Raw genomic sequence first — 25,294 nt, 5'->3', positions numbered from 1 at the left:
CCTTTACATGTTCTCAGAACTTAATACTGCAGCTGTTACTCTCCCATTTATTGATGAATGCATAAAGGCAGTTACTGAATGTACTCTACCTGTTTATATTATTCTTCAATCTCTGAACATGTTCACCATAGTACCCTCTTCCATGTTGGATTCCTGTCTGCCATGGGGCACAGAAGGTTCAGAAAGAGGCCTAGGATGTCTTCCACAAATATCCCACTTGTAAAAACTGCACTGCTTTTCAGCAAGCTTGTGTCCACACCTTGCAGGTCAGACATCAAAGCCAGTAGGATTCTTGGATTAAGTTTACTACCAGTATTTCTTCAGGTGTTTTGGGACAGGCTTCATAAGGTCAAAGAGAAGTATGAATCCCATTTGCTTTTCATTCTGCTCTCCACTGACTAGATAGCTGCTAATTCCCAGAATATTTCTATAATCCTTTGGAAGTACTTTTTTCACCAATCCAGCATTTACTCATCCTCTGCTGCCTCTACCTTCATGGCTATCAAATTACAAGCCAGAAGATCTCAACCATCTTTCAGAGCAAGTAGCTTATATGATTATAATTGACCTTTTACAATTGTGGAACTAAAGATCAGTTTTCATTGGTCTGCTAGAATGTCAGTTGGGCCTTATAATACTTACGATGAGATGCTTTGTCAATTTTTAATTGCCTCTCTTACTCTTTTATTTTCTGTTTGTTTTTAATTAAATGTGATAATAGGAGGATTTTCCAAATATTTGGTGTAAAGCTATTAATATTCCTTTTCCTAAGCTTGGAAAAGATCCTAAGATTCCTTATTATTATTGCACTATTGCTTTGGCTAGCTGTCTTTGCAAGGTTTTGGAAAGGACAATTACTTCTCCTCTTACTTGGTTATTTGAATCAAACAACCTTCTCTCTTCCTCCCTCCCTCCCTCATTGTATTTTTCACATAAACCACCTGATTCAACTTAAAATGTGGATTAGGAAAGCCTTCCTCAAGAAGCATTGTGTTTTTATTTCATTTTTCACTTTGAAAAGGTGTATGATACTAAATGACAGCTTGGCACATTATAGAACATTCATTCTTATGAGTTACATGGCTAATTACCTATTTTTTTCACAACTTTTTAAATGACAAAACATTCCAACACATATAGATTTAACATTTTCCCTTTCCTACAACAGGAAATTTTAGTTCTTCAAGGCTGTATTTAGTGTCAAACTCTTCTGTATTAAGTGTCAAACTCTTCTGTATTAAGATCATTTCTACTGCACAGCAGCTTCTGTCTACTGTTGCAAACAACCTCTATATTGATGACTCTCAGATTTCCTGATAGTCATCAAATATGCACTTCATTGAGCAGCAGCTTCAGACTGCCCTCACTCTCTCACAGCAGGCAGAGTCAACCTCTTTTTGTCTAAAACTGTTTGCATTTACTTTTGCTACCAGCAGAATAAACACCTTGATCTGAAGTCTGCCTTATGTGACAGATGAGACAAAGTTCTTGGGACTTTTCTTTGACTGTAGGTTGATATTTATTCCTCACATTAATTAACTTCATGTAATGTGTACAAGAACAATGAACATCCACTCTTTCACTTCATGAGGAGCAGACAGATCTTCTATGCTGAAGGTCTATTGTGTTCATATTTGATTGAAGCTGAACTATGGATATATGGTTCAGTCAGGGACTCTGCCTTGAATATGTTGGACCTTGTACATCATTATCACGGGCTTCAGCTCTGCACTGTACTTCCCTGATCCAGTCTGTACATTGAATTCTATGAACCTTTGCTTCCTCTAAAATATTTGCAACTTTACTTGTGGTACACTGCAAAGCTCTAATCCATACCACAGTGCCTCACCTAACATTGTGTCTTCATGCTTGCTTTGATGGGTTGTACATTTAGGCAATAAGTGGTCAGATATTCCTACATTTGGTCTTTGTATCTATGTATGGTTAACTTACAGCCAAAATGTATGAACTTTGATTTGCAATGAATAACACAGAAACTCAGCAGTACACTAATTGAACAAGATATACTGGTTCACTCAACTCTTTTATGGTCTTGGAACTAGTTAATGTGAGTTCTCCCCTAGTTATATAAGATATACAGAAAAGACTGGCCTACTTCTCTTTATCATCTATTTCTTTGTCAAGTCAGTATCTGTGAGAACAAGACTGTTGACACTGCAGCTAAATCCATCTAGTCTGGCATTATCACAACCCTGCTTGCCTTTCATGTGGACTTCAGACCTGTCATCAAGACATGGCTTCACACTAGTTGGCAGTCTAATTAGAGTAATCAACTTCATAACAAGCTTTTCCAGCTAAAGCCTACAGTTTTTCATCCATGTAAAGACCTGAGGTAGAAGTTGCAAGTTGTTTTGTCTCAACTACACACTGGCCATAGTTTCATAATCCATCATTTTCTTTTACAAGGGAACTGATCTGCCCATGTTTCACTTTTATATCACCACTAAGACTGTCAGCATTAACATGATTTTCAACTTGTTTTATCTCAGAGTTTATCCCTGACACTGAGAATGCCATTAGCAACAGTGACAGTGTCTTGTGTTCTTAATTTTTTGTATACCATCAGCCATTTTAATTCCATTTAATTTTTAACCTCCTTTGATAGATGCATATACCTAACTCATTTTAGACTATTTTATATTTTCTACACTTTCATATTTTATGCTTCTTTGAGATTTTTTTTCTCATACTACTGCTTGGCACAAATAGCCTTAAAGCTTTGTGTCATAAAACTCCAACCAACCTGTCAATTACAATTTGCCTTACTGAGCTAAAACACTTCTCAACCTGTTACAATTCATTTAATTATTTCAGAATATTAAGCATTCATATTTTTGTATTTTAAACATGGTACAGCTTGTTTTACTGTGTTAAAATATTTCGAATATATATTGTTGGATTCAAAGCATAATCTCTGATGCTAGTTTTAATGTGTTAAACTATTATGAATACATCTTGTTTTCTTCTAAACACGATACAACTTGTTTTACTGTATTAAAACGTTACGAAAACAATGTTGGAATCTAAAGCTTTTAGAGCTTGTATTACTGTGTTAAGGAATTGTAGATACAAGTTTTTGGCTTCTAAACATGGAACAATTTTTTTAAACTTTATTAAAACATCATAAGTAGATCTTGTTCACTTTTATACCTGGTATACCTTTACATTTTCTGCTAACTTGTCATAACATAATAAGAACAACTTCAGCATCTTGGCTAGGAAAGCAAACTTTTATGTTTTGTGTTATTTAGCATAAACATAATAAAAACAACTTCAAAACATTGCATCTTGCTTTGAAAAGATAATTTTTATATTTTGTATTAACTTACACAATCATGTCATTATAAGAACAACTGTATAATACAGTTTCTTTGCTTGAAAAGCAAACCTTCTACCTTTCTATAACAGAAATGTTTGTTTTGCATAACAAAGCCAAGTCTGATCCCACGTTGTTTGTTGAAATGATTTCACTTTTTTCCGCATTTGGTCAAGCTTAGTTGTTTGTTTTGGAAAAAATTCAAACAGCATCTAGAGAAAAAAAATAAAAATCTTATAAACGTCAATTATGGCTTATTGGACTATAACAATCTATCTTACCACATTCTTTCATTATTTATACAATTAAATGCACTGTGAAAAATATAAGAACATTATCTTACAAGATGAATCTGTAGTTTAATGTTTCACCAAACTTCTATTACACTATTATATCAAGGCTTACATTTTAACTATAACCATTGTTCTAAGTGTTATCATTTCAATAACATACATCACCTTATTGCATTTTGATTACCTCGATTAAATTACAATTTTATACTTTCAAAAACATGTTACATCATGGTTTAAACTTTTATAAACCATGATATACTTTCAATACCATTCTAACTCTTTATACTATTAACAGTGATGGTACCCAATTACCAAAAAATGAATTTTAATACATAGAAATATAAGAAAAATATATTTAATTAACTATATTCTTAAGTTGATTTTTTAGTTTTGATCCAAGTACACAGCTTACTCTAATTGACAGTTAATACTGATTGCATTTCCAATATTAAAAACCACATATCAGATCCTTTACCAACAATCCAAACCATGCTACACTTTCATTCTATCTCTTACAACCATGTCATACTTTTATTAACATCACTAGCCCACTAACACCTAAGCCCATCAAATATAATAGGAAACCATTGTTGAATGATTAATAAAAAATACATAATTTAACAAAAATGAATTTGTCTGTACCTCCAAAATACTCTTCCCTTAGGTCATCAAAGTAATTATTCAATCACCATAAATGAAATGTTATTGTAAAAATAAAAGCACATTTGCATTTTGAAAACAAAACTTAAATAGCACTCTTGATTCTTTTCATAGTATTCTAGGCTAGAAAGCAGAAAACGTAATGCAGACATTCCAATACAAATTTTTAACTCCTTTGACTGTACAAAGGTAATAGATATGTGGTAATAAAAATGTTTATTTTCCTTCATGTTTTAAAGTTAAGAGTATATGTTTCAAAATATGAAAAGAATATTTACTAATTAGCACCTGCTCACAAATTAAAATATTTTAAATGCTGACACAAATTTTCAATTCTTTAAACTATACAAAGATATTTTGTAGTAACAAAAATGATTACTTTCTTTAATCTTTAAGGCCATGTAAGCAGTATGTGTTAAAATACAAAAACAATATTTATTGATGAAAATTTATTCCCCACTTAAAACTTTAAATACTGACTCTATAACATTAGTAACAGTAGGGCTATTTGTAATCTAAAATAGTATTAAGCCTGATACATAAGCAAGGCTTAGCTGAAATACTACTTGCTAAATTATATTTTGCTTTTGGCTATAACTCAAACTCATAAAACATCTGAATTAAATTATTTTGCTGTTATATCACTAAAGTTATCAAAAAATAAAGATTTAACAAATAAACGTTTCTAACAAATCAATATGAATAATGAGCATTCAACATAAATACCATAGTTGTTCTAAGAAAAATCAAGTGATGGTTTTGTCATTAAGCCACAATGTGTATTGTTTAACATGAAAGGAATGTGAAAGCATTTAAGACAGTGACAAAATGGTGCAGTTAGCAATTATAAACCATTATACATTTATTAATACTATTATAAACTATGATATACTTTCATTATTACCATTTAAATCCATATTACTTTCATTACTAACATTATAGACAAGCCATAAATCAAATTATACTTCCATTAACACCATTAAACATTGTATTACATTCATTATCACCATTACAAGCCATTTTATAATTATATACAAACATTATGAAACATTTGACTTTTATTATCACCATTAAAGTCATTTTAAACTTTAATTATATCTCTTACAAACCATGTTACACTGTCATTACCACCAATAAAATCCATATACTTTTAATCATTATAATAAACTATATAATTTCATTACTACAGAACATTGTAACACCATTATATGCCCTGTTACACTTTCATTACCATCATTACGGATCATTATACTTTTGTTACTGTTGTGAACAACGTTATATCAATGTTGTAATTTTAATGATGCAGTTATATATAAAATATTTGTTTTCATGTATTCAGGTGTTTCCATGTCATTCTTATACTTTCCATGTACTTTCTATAAAAAGAAGGCTTGATAAAATACTGGATTATAAGGGAATGTGATGTTCACAATATCAACAAGGATAACATCCTTCTACATGGCAATACTGATTAAAGATTTACAAGTACTAGACATTAGGATGATTTAACTTAAGTGTTGTTATGCATTTACGTTGTTGATAACAATGAAAACATTAAGCAAAGATGTTTAATTCACACTGTACTCCACCTACCTGTGATTTAGTTCTGGTAATTACCAGTTATATGTAAATTTAATAAGGGAAAAGTATACCATTATGCATGGTTTAACACTAAGAAAATACTTATCAAATATGGTTTAATATTGGAATAATACTAAAGATATGTGTAGTTTACCACTGGGAAAATATTCCGGTTATATGTAGTTTAATACTGTAAAAATACTTCAGTCATGTGAAGGCCTCCCAGCACTTTAACATTTTTTTAAAGGTTTTTAGGGTATTTTATAACATATGTGTTATTATAAGTACATTACAATGATTATTTTTTTTTGTGGTCTCCTCCCCGCTCATACCTAAATCTTTGAAAAGGAACAGAGTTATTTTCAAAGTTTTGTGCAAGAAATGCAATGAAAAAAATAACTTTATTTGACTATTTTTGGGTAAAAACAATCTTTTATGTAACAATCATATTGCTTAAATCAACAGGAGTACCAGACTAGATAAAAGTAACATTATATGTCAGGTAATGAATGCTCTGGACATTAAACAGTCATTTCTGATCTTTTCTTTTCTGTTCAATATTTTTCTCTCCATTCAGTCAATTGCCTATTCAAGTTCCTTCTTCTTCTTTAGTTCCAGCTCAATCTTTGAAAGTACTCTTTAAACATCCATTCTTGAGAAAGACTTCTTACTTAAATATTCTTGGAGATTTTTGTTCCATTTACCACTATTTCCATCCTTCTTTATTCTGGTTTCATGATTTATTTGCTTCATTCCCAAATCACCTATTGATCTGTGAACGTTTTTGTGAATCAGCTTAATTTTTTTGCTACTTTCAGTCTCAAATTTATTTTTAGGATATTTTTATTCAAGATTTTTGATAGGCTCCTTTTATGGACAATAGAAGTTTTTCTGTAAAGAATACTTTTATAACTCCTCCAGCACATACAACATCACCCTTGACCAGCTTAAGTGCTTCAGTGGTTTCCTCTACAGTAGCACTTCCATGGACTTGAAGTTTGTGCTTGTTAACTAAAAAGACACATTCAGGAGAGCTATTATCATGACTCAGTGAAATAACACATTTGACAAAGGCAACCAATTGAGGAAATCTTGGTTTACCTGCTGCATCAACAATTTTTCCAATCTGTGTTCAGGATACATCATTTCTTACAAATATTCTCTGTATAACATTTGCACCATCTGAACTCTCAACTCCACATGGTTCCACTGCATACTCCCAGTATGAGTATTGCTTTCTTGCATACTTTGCTTCATCATTAGCAGCGTAATATCTTTCTGGTATAGATTCTGTTTCATGTATGTTCCACTAGGTTCTCATCATACCACACAAATCTTCCGGTGTAAAGTCATATTAGTGTTAAAGACTTTTGACAGCACTGCAAGCGAGCAAAAATCTGCAGTGCTAATCTTGATATAGAACTAAGTGCACTAGAATTATTTCTGTCTGCTGGATGCAAAATTTGTGCATCTTTGATGACCGATATATATTAAAAGAAAGGTTTTGCTGCAGGTAAGTTGCTGCTGTGGCAAAGAAATGCACTCCATTTGATACTGTTTATACTCACTGTCAAGAACTAATAATGGCTCATTAACTACTGATTTTACATTTGTTCCAATGTCCATTAAAGCTAGAAGATTCCAATTTTCAGACTTAGAAACATTCATACTGATGAGATCACCAACTGGTTTTGGCTTTGTTTGGTCATCAGTGTGGTCTATGAGTGTTTTTTTTTCACACAAACTTGGACACTATTTATTATCAAAGAATATAAGATATGGATCAATTATTCAAATGACAGGAACTTTACTAAAAATGACCCAAAGTCAAGTGAGATAAAAGCACCAAATCCCAAATATGAAGGTGTTATACTGGCTTTTAATTTCTCAACACTTCTCTGATATCTCCTTGTATTCTTTATATCTCTCTTGAAGTTACTCTGTCTTGGAAGGAGCTTGAGAAAATATTCATACTGCTTTTTCCAATGTTCCAGTATTTTTACTTCAACATACTTCAGTGTAACTCATCTAGTGGGAAAGTGTTTCAGTGTATACCATAACTGCGATAAAAGATGTGTAATCCTCTCTCTGTGCCTCAGACATTCTAAAGCAAAAGTGAATATCTCATGTAAATTGGTCAATATCAATGTTAAGTTCCATCAATTCTTTACAAAAAGCATATACAAAATGTAGAGGACATAAGCCAATTGTAAGAAGTGTCGTTTGATTTCTTGTCATGAGTGAATCTAGCAACATTGTTTCAAATGAATTGTTCACATTTGGGCCATCCAAACCAAGATGCAGTAGATATGCTGTATTCCAGTTAAACTTCTCACCAAACTCAACAACAAATAATGATTCACGGTACACAATTGTAACACAGTTACTTTGTGATGATTAGAGCTGAATGTAAACATTGTATTGTTTCTCTACCTGTAATGTAGTAGTTTCATCAAATTTGAATGTAAATGGACTCTCTTTAAAATCCTTCATAGGTAATGATTTGAAGTATGGGGTAATAACAAATTGTTCATTGTACTTAATCTTATTTTAAACTTGCTTATAATTCTTAGCAATTTCTGAATCTAGAAACGTTTCCATAAATATGTCCCTATCATTATATGAACTAGCAAATGAATAATTGGATTGCACACTTTTTAAAGCTTGAATAATCTTTGCCTAGCCTGCTGTGCGTTCAGCTGTCATTACAAAACTTCCACTGGAAAGACAAATTTAGCCACTGCCACTGGTAAGGGTGAATGTACACCAATTTGCTTTTTGACATTCATGAGATGTGCTTTTCCTTTATCATGTATTTTTACTTAGACAAGTCCATTTCCATCAATCATGAATATTTTGTTGCAAAGTGTGCATTTTGCTGAATACTGGTCATGTCAACATTTCATCCATCAGTATGGTTCTTCCTAAATCTGACTGTAACAAATAGCTTTTTTACTCATTTTTGACTAACCTGAAATAAGAGAACAAAGCTATGTAACAGTAAAACTGATCACAAACATAGACCACTTAATAGTTGAAGTAAGCAACACACTAAAAAATGATGTGGATTTAAAACTTAGCATTTTGGTGTTAACAATGTACAGCAGAAAAAATAACATTTAGCTGCTGCTGAGTTATTGCACAGTCAAATGATAGAAAAACAAATAAATTATAAGTTAAACATACCCAATAAGATTATGTCAGGTTCTATTGTTGTATTACTGGGCTGGGATTCTTTAAGGAGGTGTCTGTAACTTGCTAGCGATACATTTTGATGATAAATGGACATCACACAGTATTTGTTTTAAAATAATACGTATATCAAAAATAAGCAAAACATATATACAAATATTCACTGAACAGGTAATCACCTCCATTACATCTGAAGCTTTCAATAATCATCTTATTATCAAAAGTCCACTCAGACTTGTTCTGTTACTTTAGAACGCAACTGACAAGATGAAGTATTCTCTTTTATCTACAGGGTGTTCGGAAAGTCACTGTGTAGTTTTGTAATCATATTTTATTCAGTCTATTTCAAGCCAGCAACTGATAGCGGTGTTTAGAAACAAAATAAGAAGGATCCAGGCCTGTATTGTTGCCAACGGGGGTCACTTTAAACATTGTTTATAATTGTCATTCATATTTACCTCCTGCATTCTAAATTGAAACATGTCTGTTAATAAATATACATAAGGGCACAGTGATTTTCCAAACACCCTGTATCTTTTTAAATAATTATCTCTCTTTCTAAAGACCCCACAGTTAATTTTCAACCAAGCTGAAAAGACAAATTATTCTCTTATAATTCTACTATTACAACAAAAACTGTAAAACTTACTTTCTAATTCACCAATACAGTCAAACAGTACATTTTTCACTTTTATATCTGATCATTAAGTCAAGTTTAACTTGGTTGCCTATATATGTGTATATTAGTTTATTATGACCAAACACAAGCTCAAACAAAATAAACTTAAAAATAAGAAATGCTGCACTAATTGAAAGGATCCCAGGGTACAAGCTATAATGTGGGATATAAAATGTACCCTAGGTTTTGGAGGTGACTAGGAACCACATTTTGTTGGGAATACACCATCTATCAGTGTTAACTTCCCTTTGCCAGTCTCACATAAAGAAATAAAATAAAGGAATAGCAATAGAAATAATAGGTGTAGAAATAGAAATTAGGAGAGCGAGATGTGGGTGCTAAAGCCCACAACATCAGACATCTATCTATATCACCTTTTACTGCCTGCAGATAGTTGTGGGAAGGTGACTGTTTAAAGTAAAGAACAAAAAAAAAACTGAAAAATAAGATACTACCATTTGGGGGTAAGTAAGTTAAATAAATGTACCTTTTAAAGTTATTATGGTAGAAAGGCACTAATTGGTAATCCAGTATATGATTTATACTAGTATGAAGAGTCCCATCTAGTTATCTAACTAAACTTGCATAGCTCCGAATCACCACCCATTTATTAAGTCTACTGTGACTATCATGCACTAATCAAGCCTTTATATGCAGCAAGGTGTACAAACACATAAAGAAGTGCCAAGACCTTATTCATAAATTTCTATTAAAATTTCTTTAATTTTTATTTCTTTATATTTATTTAAAACATTCTATATTTGTTACAGAAGAATTTATTAATTTTATTTAAAGTTTCTTTATTAAATCCTTTAACTATTATTTGTTAGCTGTGACTTAACCCTTAAACAGCAGGAATGTTGTAGGTAGTAACATCAACTGATGATGATTTCCATTTAAGGGTTAAACAAACTTGTTATACTTATTGTTTCTAAACTGATTTCCTTTTAACTTTCTTGTTGTAAAAAAATCAACAATCATTAAACAGCAAATCACTAGTAACCACTTTGTACTTGTTATACTATTTTATACTATAATGTTAATAGAGTATTTGTATTTTCAGGAAATTTTGCAGATCATCAATAAACATTACAAGGCTTTAATATACAAGATATCCTGCATTCTTCTATTTAGTTTAAGACTTTTTTTAAGTAATGATTTGCTCATGCATTTTTTCTTTTCAAATGTTGACTTCCAACATGCAGAATAATTTTGATTGTATGATTAAAATACTTTTATGCATAAGAAAATGGTCAAATTTCACATGCAAAATGTTTTTCAACCACCATTAGTGATAACCTCCAAATAACTATAAAGTTTTTGTTTAGAAAAAACTATATTTTATCTGTTATTTTCACTATTGTATATCTATACGAGTACTGTCAATTTGACCAACCTTATAACCACCATATAAAATTAAGAAACACATATAAATTATGCTTTTCTATTTCACAATCACAAACTACAAATATTTAGATGAAATAGCTTAATTCTCATAAAATTATGCTACTATATATTATTTTTATGTTTTTGATCTTTCAGCTGTATATGACTAATATACAGAAGTTGCAAAGATTCAACACACACACACACCTGTGTTACCTTATCTGATGTTATAAAACTGGCCTTTACAAACTGACTTGTCTTGGCTTTGTTTTAGTGTAAAGTACAATCAAATTTTGATTATAATACATATAATATATATATATGTGTGTTACTACTGTTTACAAATAAATACCTAAATTTCAGTTATTTTTCTTAAAACATAGAACAATAAAAAAAAAGGAGGTAGTACAGCAAACAGTGATCTCGTAGTTAAGCTGTACTCATTTGCTGCTTGCCATAATTTGTTGAAGTCTTGTCATATTTCACACAATGAGAATGTAAAACAAAATAATTCTTTTAGGTTTTATACATGTGTTTTGAAATTTTAAAAAATCACAAGTTACTATATTAACATCACAGACATTTTCTATAATTTACAGCTTCATAACTAAGCTGTATTTGAGTCTACAAAAGAATATTTTGAGGCACACTTCTACTTACTCCCTTTCCTTCCAAGTTAAGGCACAAAAAAAATACTATTATGAAATTTCCAACTGCAAATGCTTGAGAAAGCCCTGTGAAGGAAATTCTGAATTATTAGTTGGTCATAATGCCATGAGAGAGCAAATTAAGTGTACGTAAGAAAGCATTTCCAAAAATGAAAGAAGTGGAGAGAGCCATGTTGATATTTCAGTAAACAGTAAAGAGAAGAGGTTCTTATTTTATATTCTAGCTTGTAATTATTGGTTATGCAAGTTTTTAATTTGTAAAAAAACTATAGACTTTGCATTCGGACATCAGAAACATCTTATCTGAAGCAAAGCTGCATTCAACAAACAACGTGACACACAAAAAGTGACATTTAGAATTTTTTCTTAACTCTCTCAACACAGGCTTGGTCAACTGGACTGACCATGCAACCTCTTTGTACTCATTTTAAAGTCACTATAGATTTAATACTTTTAACGTTTAATACAGTGTATATTTTAAGAACATTTGGCAGTCTTTTAGTTAATGTTACAAGTCTTTCACATGCAAAATATCCTAATTTTTAGTGAAGTATTTTTAATAAACTAAAATAAAGATCTGTTCATGAATGTTTATATAATAGTCTGTGTGCAAAGTAATTTTCATGTTAAGATTAAAAATACTTTTCTTCATCTCAAATTTCCTTTGTGTGATCCCACAAAACTTCTTAGATATATTTCAAATGTGTTTTCAGTAACACTATTTTATCTGTCACTTTCTATATCCTATCTCTATACAACTTCATGGCCACATACACACAAAATCAAAATAACCCTTTCCTTCTTTCTCAAATGATTTCAAATTGTAACATGAAACTTCATTAATTTATCTTAATTAACAACATACACCTGATGAAAATTAAGTTCATTTTATCGCCATCTGAACTGTGTCTAACTACTAGCTGTACCAATATAAGTTTCAAGTCACTCATAGGACATGCAGGTCATGTTATGCTATCAAATTACATTATCCAACAGCTATTAAGAGCTGCTTGAGTGCATGTCTCATAAAACACTTTTATTATATTATTTTACCTAATCTAATTTCGAATTTCCTAAAAAGATCCTTATTTTTATATTTTAGTTATTTTTATTATGAAAATAATAATAATAAAAATGAAACACAAGAAATAAATTTACTATCCAATCTTGTTTTCTTCTTGCTGCCAATTTTCGAGGATATTTAAGTCTACATATTGTATAACTAATAGAAGTAGTGCTTTAAAAATGTTTTATTTAATTAAATAATGCATCAAAAAACATAGAAGTAATAATATGCATAAAGCAGACAATTTGCTCTACTCTAAAAAATTCTGGTTTTCTGACTATGCAAAGAGCAATTAAAAATTCATCCAAGGTAGTCATTGTGATTAAAGCTATAAAAATTATGGTTTGTCTAAGCCAGTATTTCTCAAAGTGTGGTCTGAGGACTGCTGGGGTCCCCTGAAAAAGGCTAATAATGTCTTAGTACGTTTTGAGTCTTTGAGAAGGAAGGTTGTGTCTTCAAGTTCTAGGATTTTGTTCTCATGTTTTTGCATATATAAGCAATGTTATTTTGGATTAAACTTTCATTGAATTTATTTGGGACTTAAGTGAATTTTAATCTGAATGGTTGATAAATTTAGACTTTATTCTACAAATAAATACATATAAAAATTATAATTACGCTTGAATAAACTGAAATCTAACATCCCAATTAAAAATGTGGAAGGAGAGATATAAGTGCAGAGAAAAATCAAACAGCAAACAACTGTTCAATCTTTTGAGAAGTATACAAAGTATACTTTGTTGTCTTATTTTGCAATATTTTAAAACAATTTTGAAAACTTTTCTAAACTTTTAAATTTTATCTAAAACTTTTATGATTTTATAATTTATTTATATGTTATTCTAAAATTAAATTTATTTACAAAATATTTTTCTTATATTTAACAAAAGATCATTGTCTTAAAAAAGGGAGATTAGAAGACTAGCTTTCTCAGCCCACAGCTGCACCGTCTACATTCAAAGATGCTGAAAAAGATAAAACTGACATATCAGAGAGTTCTCTGATTCATGGAAAGGAAGAATCTACTCCAAAAAAACTGGGTGAAGCTGTAAATGAGAAATGAAAATATGATGTAAGCTATCTTTCCTTCAGTTTTATAGATGTTAATAATTTACTTTATCATGTCTTATGCTGTTGTTGTTTTGAATTAAGTACAAAGCTACACAAAGGGCTATCTGTGCTCTGCCCACTATGGGTATCGAAACCCAAATTTTAGCATTGTAAGTCCGCAGACATACCACTGAGCCACTGGTGGGTGCATCTTATTCAACAGAATATTTTAAAATAGTATTATGGTGCCAGTTAAGTTACAGCATCATTTTAAGACCAATCATTCAGAGTTTAAAGAAAAAGGAACTTGATATTTTAAATGCAGATGTGATCAGCTCTTTAAAAGCCAAAAATTATTTGTTACAGCTTTTCAAACTAGAAATGAAAAAAGCTACTGAAGCATCTTACAGGGTAAGTTATCGCATTGCACTGGCTGGAGAAGTGCACACAATAGCCGAGAGACTAACAAAGCTTTGTACAGTTGACATTGCTGAATGCATACTGGATGAAAAATTAGTAAAAGAAATCATGGCAGCACCAGTTTCCAATGATACAGTAACTATTCAAATTAAAGAATTAGCTGCAAATATGAAGATTGAGTTAACATCTCGTCTGCAAAATTGTACTTCTGCTTTACAAATGGACGAATCTACAGACGTGGCTGGAATTGCTGTTTTGCTTGTATTTGTCCAGTATCAGCACCAACAAACCATTGAAGATCTTTTATATAAATTCTTGCCAATAAACGTAACTGGTGTTGACATATTTAATGTGTTGAATAATGTTTTTGAATATTGTGGTTTATCCTGAAACAACTGTGTTGACGTTTGCACTGATGGTGCAAAAGCAATGGTGGGTAAAACTGCTGGCACCTTAGCTCAAACAAGGAAGTGGCACCAAACTATACTAGTACTCATTGTATTCTTCACTGTCATGCACTTGCAGTAAAAAGAAAATGCCAGTTTCACTTAAGAATGTCCTTGATGAAGCAGTAAAAATTATTAATTTTATTAAATCTCTGCCCTTGAGTACATGTCTTTTTAATATTCTGTGTGATGAAATGGGAAGTTCGCATAAAGCATTACTGCTGCATACTGAAGTACAATGGTTGTCTTGAGGAAAAGCACTTGTGCGATTATTTAAGTTGCGAGCTGAACTAGCCAATTTTTAAACAGAACACCATTTTTACTTAAAGAACAACTGACAGACAAACTATGGTTATTCTGACTTGGGTATTTGGCAGACATTTTCTTAAAAATGTACGAAGTGATCCTGTCACTTCAAGGAAAACAACTGACAGCATTAGTTGCCAATGGTAAAATTCGAGCCTTTATGCAAAAGTTATAATTCTGGACAACTTGTATCCACCAATGTGAGCTTGATAGCTTCCCAATACTTAAAACCTTTTTTGACAAGATTGATGGTGATATTAACGAATGTGATGTTTTTGATATTATATAATGAAATTTGTCAACATTTGGAAGATCTGCATAACTCAGTGAACCAATATTTTTCCAAATGACCAATAAATAATGCTACAAAATCATACATGTGTAAAAGATCCATTTAAAGTGCAAGATAGACCAATGGATTTTAATGTAACAGAGTATGAAAAGTTCATCGACATGGTTTCAGATTCCACATTGCAACTAACCTTTGAGAAACTACCACTTGTTGAGTTTTGGTGTAGTATCAAAGAATATCCACAATTATCTGAAAAAGCTGTTAAAATACTCCTCCCTTTTCCAACTACATATCTGTGTGAGGCCAGATTTTCTTCATATGCTTCAACTAAAATAATGGATTGCAAAAGATTGAATGCAAAAGCAGATATGAGAATCCACACATCTTTTATTAAGCCAGACATTAAAGAGACTTGCAAAAATGTAAAATGGTGCCATTCTTCTCACTAAAAATGCTTTTGGTTTTTGAAAATATGGTTATTTTTCCTAAAAATATGTTATGTTTAACATGTAATGGGTTTATTATTGTTATTTTTAAATTAATTAACAAATAAATATTTAAAAAAGCTCTTAGTTTTAATTTCTGATATGGTAAATATTGATAGATATAACTCTTATATACAAAAGCTCTTTGTGGGTCTTCAATCATTTTTAGGAGTGTAAAGGGCTCCTGAGACCAAAACGTTTGAGAGCTGCTGGCCTAACCAATAAAAATTCCACAGGAAGAAATTTATGTTTAATTTTGTACATTTTAAAGCATTGGTGGATAAAATAGAGAAGACGTCTAGAGAAAATCTGTTATTGTGTGACACTAGAAGAATTCCAGAATTTTAAAAAATATTTCTTTAAACAATTTAGAACTGATAACATTATACTATTAGAAGTTTACTAAAATTTTGAATGTAAGACACTAAACTCTGTGTCATGTACAGTAAAGGATACCTGGGTTGAAAAAATTAATACTTACTTTTAAATTAAAAAACAAACTAGTGTATAATACTGAAATTTGATTCATAATTGACAGTTTGATACCAAATGCCTTATATTCATAAAATAGTGGTTCATTTTATTGAATGTAAGTCTACAAACTTGATGACATGCTCTTTGACCCCTGACCATTGGAAGACACATAACAAGAAGGTTTTTATTTTGGGATTTTTAGGGTGCTACAACTATTCAGGACATTTGAAATATTTTACTAAATACGATCTGTTCTTAAGGCCTGCAAGATCACATAAAGATGAAAGTTGGATTTCTTTCCAACATATTCTTTGTCTGCTAAGTACACCTACCGTGCAAGGCAGTAGTGTTCACCACTATGTTCTAAGTCAAAGTGATCTCAACATAATCAAACTCGAATTTCGTTAAAACATTTAGGATTTTTTGACATCTGGGAGCCCTGCAGGTGTAGCTTAATATTGGAAAAATACTCAAACATGAGTGGTTTAATACTGGGGAAATGCTTGATTATGTGTGGTTTAGTACTGGTAAAATACTCCAGTTATATTTGTTATAATACAAGAAAAATAGTCTAAGTATTGTTTAACAATAGAACATAACTCTAGTCATTAGTGGTTTAAAAACTAACAGAATCAAATACCTGCAACTGTTGACTCAGTTCTTGGCTGTCTTTGAACACTAGACCATTCTCATTGTGATGAACAAGTTCTTCAAGACTGACAACAGTGTAAAGAAATGTTAGTTATAATAACAAAATACTAATATTACCACACATGTTCTTCAAGACTTGACACCAAGATATAGAAATGTTAGTCATAATAATGAACTAATAACAATAATATTTTTCGTGATGTATTTTCAGTATGTTAAAATAAAGATTCGTCCACAAATAGATTTAGTATTTGTCTTGAATAGTCTGTGTGCAAAGTGATTTTTATGTTAAGATGGAGAATATTTTTTTTATCTCAAACATTTCAAATTTCCTTTGTGTGATCCTCCAAATCTCCTAAATACATTTCAAATGTTTGTTTTCAGTAACATGCTGTTGTCCCTAAGACATTTGTTTGGTAACAGTCAGATGCAAACTTTCTTTGGGTCATTCCATGTCAAATCATCCAGATTTTGGAAAATTTTCCAGGTGACCCCCTCAGAATGCCTTGAAAAAATTCACATGTGCTCATCTACCCATATAATGAAAAACTGCCAAAGATTAGATCAATATCTCTAATAGTAAAATTTAATTAATTTTTTTGTTATTTTTGGTGAATTCATTTTTGGGTAACTTTGGCTGCTTAAAGCTGCAAGAGTAATGGTGGTAGAAGGCTGAAATTTGCTATACTGACTGAATTAATCTCACAGAATTCAAAAATGGTCTCAAACCAAGTTTATTTCTCTTAGGATTGTCATAGTGAGGCTGTAAAATCATCTGAAAACTCAAAATCGTAAAAAAAACATTGGTTTATTTAGTAAGCCATAGCTCTAAGACTTAATACGATACAAAGTTGAATTTTTTTTTCTTCAAATTTACTATAACATATCAGTTGATAAATCAACAATTTTTGTAGTTAAAAGTCTATTGGATCTCTTGTAAAAAAATTTAGTTGCATGCAACTTATGATTTAGCTAAAAATAGCCCTACTTCAGGCCACAGTTTGACCATGTCACCAGTTATTTAGCCTTTCCAGATTTTTACCATATATTCTTACATCTCTGAATATGATCTACAAAAACAATCAGGATGGTGTTCAACCTACTTTTTGAGTTATAATTTTTTAAAGTATCCTCTGACCATACATTGTTTACTTGAAAAAAAATCCAACTTAAATTCAGGTGTGTTACTGTGTGCAAATATATCCATACAATTTTAAAATAATTTATGAATCCCATTGAAATATTCTAATCAGCCTTTACCATATATTTTTACATCTATGAACATGATCTTCAAAACAATCAAGGTTGTGAAAATTAATAAATTATCAAATTATAAGTGTCTCTGATATGTACCATTGAGGAAAGGACCACATTCAGGGCATTCAGTTCTTTCTTGTCAATCAGGAATCAGTCCTGCAGAATTGTGTAAAGTTTGATCTACTTGAGTGCTATGAAACATGCAAAACTGTGACAGGTATTAGGTCACATCATAGCTTTATTCTACCAACAAATTGTATATGAGAAAGCTATCAGATGATGATGTGTACACAGTTGTAACAACTGGTAGTAGCAGTGAAAGTGATGCTGCAGCAGCTCAATAGGGTCTAATAATAGCAATGACAATTATCAGCCAGAGAAATATGTGGCATGTGTATATGATCATGAATGGTATATGGGAAACATAAAAGACAGATCAGATGAACATTCCGATGTGTTGGTGTCATTTATGAAGAAATCAAGAAACGACCTGTTCTCAAGGCCTGAAAGATCACGTAAAAATGAAAGCTGGATTCCTTTCCAACATATTCTTTGTCTGATAAGTGCACCTACCGTGCAAGGCAGCAGTGCTCACCACTATGTTCTAAGTCAAAGCAATCTCAACATAATCAAATTCGAATTTCAGAAATTTATTCAAGCTGTCTGAACAAAGCAATGTTTATTTGATGTTGTTAAGGCTAATTTATCACCAAAGCAGTTTTTGAAACATTTCATTGTCACAATTATTGCAGTTTGGTGTGACTATAATCTTTCTAGGTTATCCATTGTTGTAGCACTGTGCTTTTTGTGTCTGATTTACCTTTGTATTTATTATATTATGAATCTTAAACTCAGCCATATCTGCATAACTGTAATGTATACACAATATATTTGCATTGCCATGTGATCTAACTAGTTATGTCAATAAACTTGTTCAGAAATGAATTAATTCTTTCTTGTTTATTACAACTTCATTATTTAACATTGTGAAAGGCTGGTTAGAATATTTTAGTGGGATTCATAAAATTCTGACAGGTATTTTTCAAAATTGTATGGATATATTTGCACACAGTAACACACCTGAACTGAATTTTTTTTAAATAAAAATGTATGGTCAGAGGATACTTTAAAAAATTATAACTCAAAAAGTAGGTTGAACACCAGCCTGATTGTTTTTGTAGATCATATTCAGAGATGTAAGAATATATGGTAAAAATCTGAAAAGGCTGAATACCTGGTGACATAGTCAAACCTTGGCCTGAAGTAGGGCTATTTTTAGCTAAATCATAAAAAAGTTGCATGCAGCTAATTTTTTTACAGGAGATCTAACAGACTTTTAATTACAACAATTGCTGATTTATCAACTGATATGTTATAGGAAATTAGAAAAAAAAATTCAGCTTTGTATCATATTAAGTCTTAGAGCTATGGCTTATTACAAAAACCAATGTTTTTTTACAATTTTGGGTTTTCAGGTGATTTTACTGCCTTACTATGCAAATGCTAAGAGAGATAAAGTTGGTTTGAGACCATTTTTGAATTCTGTGAGATTAATTCAGTCAGTATAGCAAATTTCAGCCTTCTACCACCATTACTCTTGCAGCTTTAAGCAGCCAAAGTTGCCCAAAAATGAATTTGCCAAAAATAGAAAAAAATTAACTAGATTTTACAGGGCAGTAAATCAGAAACTATTAGAGATATTGATTATTTTTCATTATATGGGTAGATGAGCACGTGAATTTTTTCAAGGCATTCTGCGGGGGTCACCAGGATGATTTGAGATGGAATGACCCCTTTGTTAACCTAAAGATGACCTAAGAAGATTGAAACGTTGTTCTGTACTTTATTTTTATTAATGTTTTAATACTCGTACCAGCCATCTTGAGAATACACTTTATATTTTCTCTACCCTATCTCCATACAGGACCTGTCAATTTGACCATCCTTGTAATCAAGAGAGAATGAATTGAAATAAATCTAAATTACCATTTTATTCTTTCTTGAATTATTTCAAATTGTAACATGAAACTACATTAATTTATTCTACTTGCTTTAAGCTAATAACAGTATACATCTGTTAATAATTAACCTTTATTGTTTTATTGCTGTCTGAATTGTGTCTAACAACTATCCATGTCAGTATAATTTATAAGTCACTCAGGGAGCACGTAGTTCATGTTATGTTATCAAATTACACTACTGAAGAGCTAATAAAAGCTGCTCGCATGCACACCTCATGAAACATTTTGATTATATTATTATTGTTTTACATAATCTAATCTTAATCAACCTAGAAAGACTTCTATTTTTATATTTTAGTTACTTTTATAATAATAAAGAATACACATGAAAAACAAGATATAAAGTACCTACCCAATCTTCTTTTTTCTTGCTCTCAATTGGTGATGATACTTCACCCTACTTTTTTAAAATTGTAGTAATGCACTAAATTTTTATTTAATTAAATAATGCTCCATAAAACACAGAATAATAACATGTAAAAAATAAAAAATTTCCCCTAACTCTGAACATTATCCTGACTTTCTAATTGTTAGCTTTCCCACAAGTACAAAGTTTGTACTCTGAGTGAAGTTGATGATTATTTGTTCAGAACACAACATTATACAACAAGTCACTTGATAGATTGAAACCTCAGCTGTAGGTAATATAAAATTAAACTTAAAAAGAAGACTGTTACCAAATACTGAAAGAGAGGATGAAGCAGGAAGGGCTCTGATTTTGTGTTTGATAGCTCTGTAGCCAAAAACATAGATGACTATAACAATTATGTTTGTCTGAGCAATTTTATACTGAGTAATTTACATTTAAATTCATACTTTTTCAAAGGGTGGTGGATAAGATAGAGAAGACAAGATGCCTAGAAAAAAATGTGTTATGTATGCCACACTAGAGGTAATTCAGGATTTTTAAAAATATTGCCTTGTAGAATTAGGAACTTAAATCATACATAATAAAAAAATAATATCAACGTTGTAAGTAATCCAAATATTTTCTATAGAAAGTTTTACCACTACTGTATTATCTTTCACAGTTTATAAATCCATCATGTTCACTGTCTATCATTATAGAACATACTTTAAATTAAAATAAGCTCTTATGTTCACTGTTATCTGAGAGCTGTTGTTCAGTTTATAATTGATTAGTCCTCTGTTACTCATTACTCTTGTACTGTTTTGTAGAATTAAGAACTTAAAACTTATTTTCTATTAAAATATGGGTTATTAGTTTAGATTTTATGCTATTTCATTTGGCTTAACATAAACAAAAAGTAGTTTAATAAAAATTTGAAAGTAAGACACTAAAACCTTTTGTCATGCACAGCAAAGGATACCTGTGGTGATAGGGTTAAATGATTTATTCAAGAATTTACTTTAAGTCAAGAGTTGTCTGCTACAGTAATGAAATTAAAAGTCCAAAAGAGTTCTTTAACAAATGATATAAGATACAGAACTGTTTGTATTACTGTTTGTGGTACATGAACTTTGCCTTATTTCTATATAATAGACACTAAAGTGTATGATATGCGAGTCTTATACGTACTAGTGCATATGTAGACCTTAACTTACACATATTCAACACAAACTAGTGTGTATATGGGTACATAAGACTTGCAGGTACACAACAGACACAGGTGTGTGCACTAGATCCTTGTGCTACATATTATTAATGCATCTAAAAGAAACAACTTATTAACAGTCTACTTTATCAAGTTAAAAAACAAAACAAAAACCCTTGAGATAAATAAAAATGTTTACAAGCATATATAGGTAAAAACAAAAGTTCTAGGAAACAATATTATGAAAGAGCAAATACTTAAAAAAAAAGAACACCAATATCAGCTTTCTAGCTGTACATTATGTTTCTAAGCTTCAAATATGAAATTACCAATTGTAACAGATAGCACAAACAGGAAGTCCACAACTAAACATGTCTACCACTTTCATAGGAAGGTCTAATCCACTAGATGAAAAGTGAAGGCTAACTCCCAAGTCAGCACTAGCTGAAAAAGAAATATATCAATTCAAATTTATGTCATAATGATCCTAACTCAGTGCAACTTCTAACATAGTTAGATAATTACACTACTTCAAGTTTTTGTCACAAGGTAATTTACTTGGATAATTATGTTGTTTCAGAATTTATATCATAATAATCTTAATTCATTACACCACTACCTGGAGTACCCACCCTTGGACAGAAGTTATGTAAATTCATGATTAATGAAAGGTTACATTACATGAACAGTTGCTTCCCTTATATATAACCATAACAATCAACACCACGAAATAAAATACATAACAAACTTCTTCCTCTTCCCACATTAGGCTCAGGATCATCATTTAAAACAGCTTCTTCACTATTCAACTGGAGCTATTTTAAAGAGGTTGGGTTAAACAAGTTTTAAGTAATTATAAAAACTACTAAAATACCCCCAAAAATAAAATGTTACACTGCAAATCTTCAGGAACCCAACAAATCTTCATGCCAAATTTGAGGAAGATCCACCAACAGGGGACAAAATAGCAGTAAAAAACACAAAAATGCTCATAAAAACTGCAAATCTAAATGTGTCCCCACATACCCTAATGAACTTTCACACCAATATTAGTGAAGATTCACCACACCCTGTGAATTATTTTAATGACAGACAACAGACAGTACAATTATATTGATACAGATCAGAGGTCTCCAAACCTTTTTGGACAAGGGCCAGGAGATAAATCTTTTTAAGCTTTGTAGGCTTTGTAGGTCATGGTAAAATTAAGAAGGGATGCATACATGATCAGAAAACAACATCACTAATTTATTTCTCATAAAAGCACATATTAAAAATATTTAAGGTGCACAATTGTCTTTTTTTTAGCATTAGTTAGAAGCATGAAACTAGTGCTTTTCTGACAAAATTAGCACTTAATTGAGGTTTAAAGTTAATGTTCCCTATCATCAAAATGCTCAACAGATAAGGCTAATCTGTAACTAGATTTCACATACTTCATCTTTGAAAATGTCTTTTCATAGAAATAGGTAGTGCCTAAAACTGAAATTAATCCATGAACAATCAAGTGGGTTTTGGAAGATCATTATTTCTATTGCATTTGCATCTAGGTCAGAAACATTATCCTTAATTTCAGGTCAGAAAGGATATAACCTGTTTGGGAATGGATATCCTGCTTCTCACTTGAGCTTTTGAAAAAACTTGTAATATGTGTGAGGCAACTCCTCATCAATTGGGACTCAAAAAAAAAAGAAGAGATTTTGCCCAAATGCTTTCTCCTCCTTGTACATATCGCAGATAAGTGCAGTTTCACCTTGTAATATAAGATTGAATTCATTCAGGTGCATGGCCAAGTCTACAGGAAAAGCTAATTTCCAAAGCTATTCACTGTTTGTGAGTAACAGTTGAGGGCAGTTCTTTTCATTTAAGAAAATTTCAATCTCAGCTCTAAGCTAAAAAAATTGTGATGTAACCTTTCCATTGAAATGAAGTGTGTGTCAGGGCAAGTTGAGATATGTTGTTTCTATTTCCACCAAACATTCACAGAACTGATGTTGATTGAGTCCATGAGAGTGAATGAAGTTCACTGTTAAAACTGTGGTTTCCATGACACATGACAGATCCAGATATTTTCCACAGAACCTGCTGATGAATAATGCAGTTAAAAACCATATGTTTGGAACATTCTGCACTTTCAACAGCTTTGTAAATTTGCTCAACTAAACCATTTCCTACATCACACATATTTTTATAACCAGCTGTTGTAACACACTTCAGCCATTTTCATTCCAGGTTGTACTGAGTTAGTGATATTTCAAGCTCTTTGAAAATGTCCTCATCTGTTGTTATTCCATGCATACTGTACACAGAAACTAATTCTCTCATCTCTTCAAAATTAATATTAACTCCACAAATAAAGAACAGCAACAGTAAAGTGTTGAACACATCTGTTGACTCATCAAGCTCAGTAGAAAAACACTTGAACTGTTTGGCCTTGTCTTTCAGCTGAGACATAATATTGCTTCCAACGTCCTCAACTCTATGAGCAACTGCATTCACCACAAGGCTAATAGTCTTAAATAAGTCTACTTTTTCTGGGAATACTTCTTTGGCTGCTTCAATCATACATATTTTAATTAGCTCACCATCAGTAAATGATTTTATTCGCTTGGCTAACAGGTGTGCCACTCAGAAACTTGCTCTTGTTGTGGCTTTGTTCACAGCTTTCTTCCTTTTAAATACAAACTGTTGTGATGATAAGTTACAGTTCAAGGTTTTGAATTTATCTGAATGTAGCTTTACCATGAACTGAGTATAGTTTGGCAAATGCTTGGTTTAGTAATGTCTACTAATGTTGTATTCTTTTAGCACTGTGATAGTCTCATTGCATATTAAGCACAACACTTTGTTATGTAATTCAAACATGTAGTAGTCCACATTCCACTGTTCTTTAAAAACATAACATTCAGAGTCAACTTTTCTCTTCTTCTCTTGTCCTGACATAATAACTATGAATAATTATGAGCTCAAACATAATGCAAACAGCAACATTCTCTGATATACTCTAAGGTACACGAGGCAGGTATGGGAAGAAATATGCTGCTTTAGGAAACTGGGATAGATAAATAAGATCATGAAATACTAAGTAATAAAACATTTTCCAGCAACTAGAAAAGTGTATCACAATTAGATTGGCTTTTGTTCAATTACATTTTATTTTTATATCATTAAAAATGAAAATGATAATGATATCATTTTATTACTTTAATGAAGTGTTGGTGGGCCATACTGCAACTAGATTGGCTTTTGCTTAATTACATTTCCTTTTTGTCTTTATAATATTAAAAAATTATAAACTTTTGGTGAGCCAGATAAACCAAAGCCACAGGCTGTAGTCTGGAGACCCCTGATATAGATGTAATATACCTAGGTATTTAAATTAGTTCAGATTTTTATCCCAATAATCTCACTTTGGTACCTTAGATATTTATGTCATCTCAGATTTATATTCCAATAATCCTAATTCAGTATAAA

The 25,294-nt window shown here is 31.2% G+C and overlaps 1 protein-coding gene across 5 annotated transcripts in view; it reads right to left on the bottom strand.

The window, feature by feature from the left end:
- Positions 1-3,309: 3,309 nt before the first annotated feature.
- Positions 3,310-25,294, bottom strand: part of Alg1 (ALG1, chitobiosyldiphosphodolichol beta-mannosyltransferase) — a 51,239-nt gene continuing 29,254 nt past the window's right edge. For 2 of the 5 annotated variants that reach the window (XM_076489981.1, XM_076489982.1), the window contains exons 12-14: positions 22,150-22,264; positions 16,976-17,051; positions 3,310-3,549 (exon numbers count right to left, since the gene is read on the bottom strand). In XM_076489981.1, the coding sequence (XP_076346096.1) occupies positions 3,421-3,549; positions 16,976-17,051; positions 22,150-22,264 (320 nt within the window). In that variant the 3' untranslated portion in view covers positions 3,310-3,420. Of the gene's footprint in view, positions 3,550-9,057; positions 9,130-15,566; positions 15,704-16,975; positions 17,052-22,149; positions 22,265-25,294 lie in introns of all 5 variants that reach the window. The other 3 variants (XR_013025299.1, XM_076489984.1, XM_076489985.1) reach the window with 3 other exon arrangements.

This window comes from Tachypleus tridentatus, chromosome 2 (assembly GCF_004210375.1).
Source record: "Tachypleus tridentatus isolate NWPU-2018 chromosome 2, ASM421037v1, whole genome shotgun sequence".
Classification (NCBI taxonomy): domain Eukaryota; kingdom Metazoa; phylum Arthropoda; class Merostomata; order Xiphosura; family Limulidae; genus Tachypleus; species Tachypleus tridentatus.
Note: the sequence above shows the minus strand (reverse complement) of the source record. Positions and strands in the feature narration are given on the sequence as shown.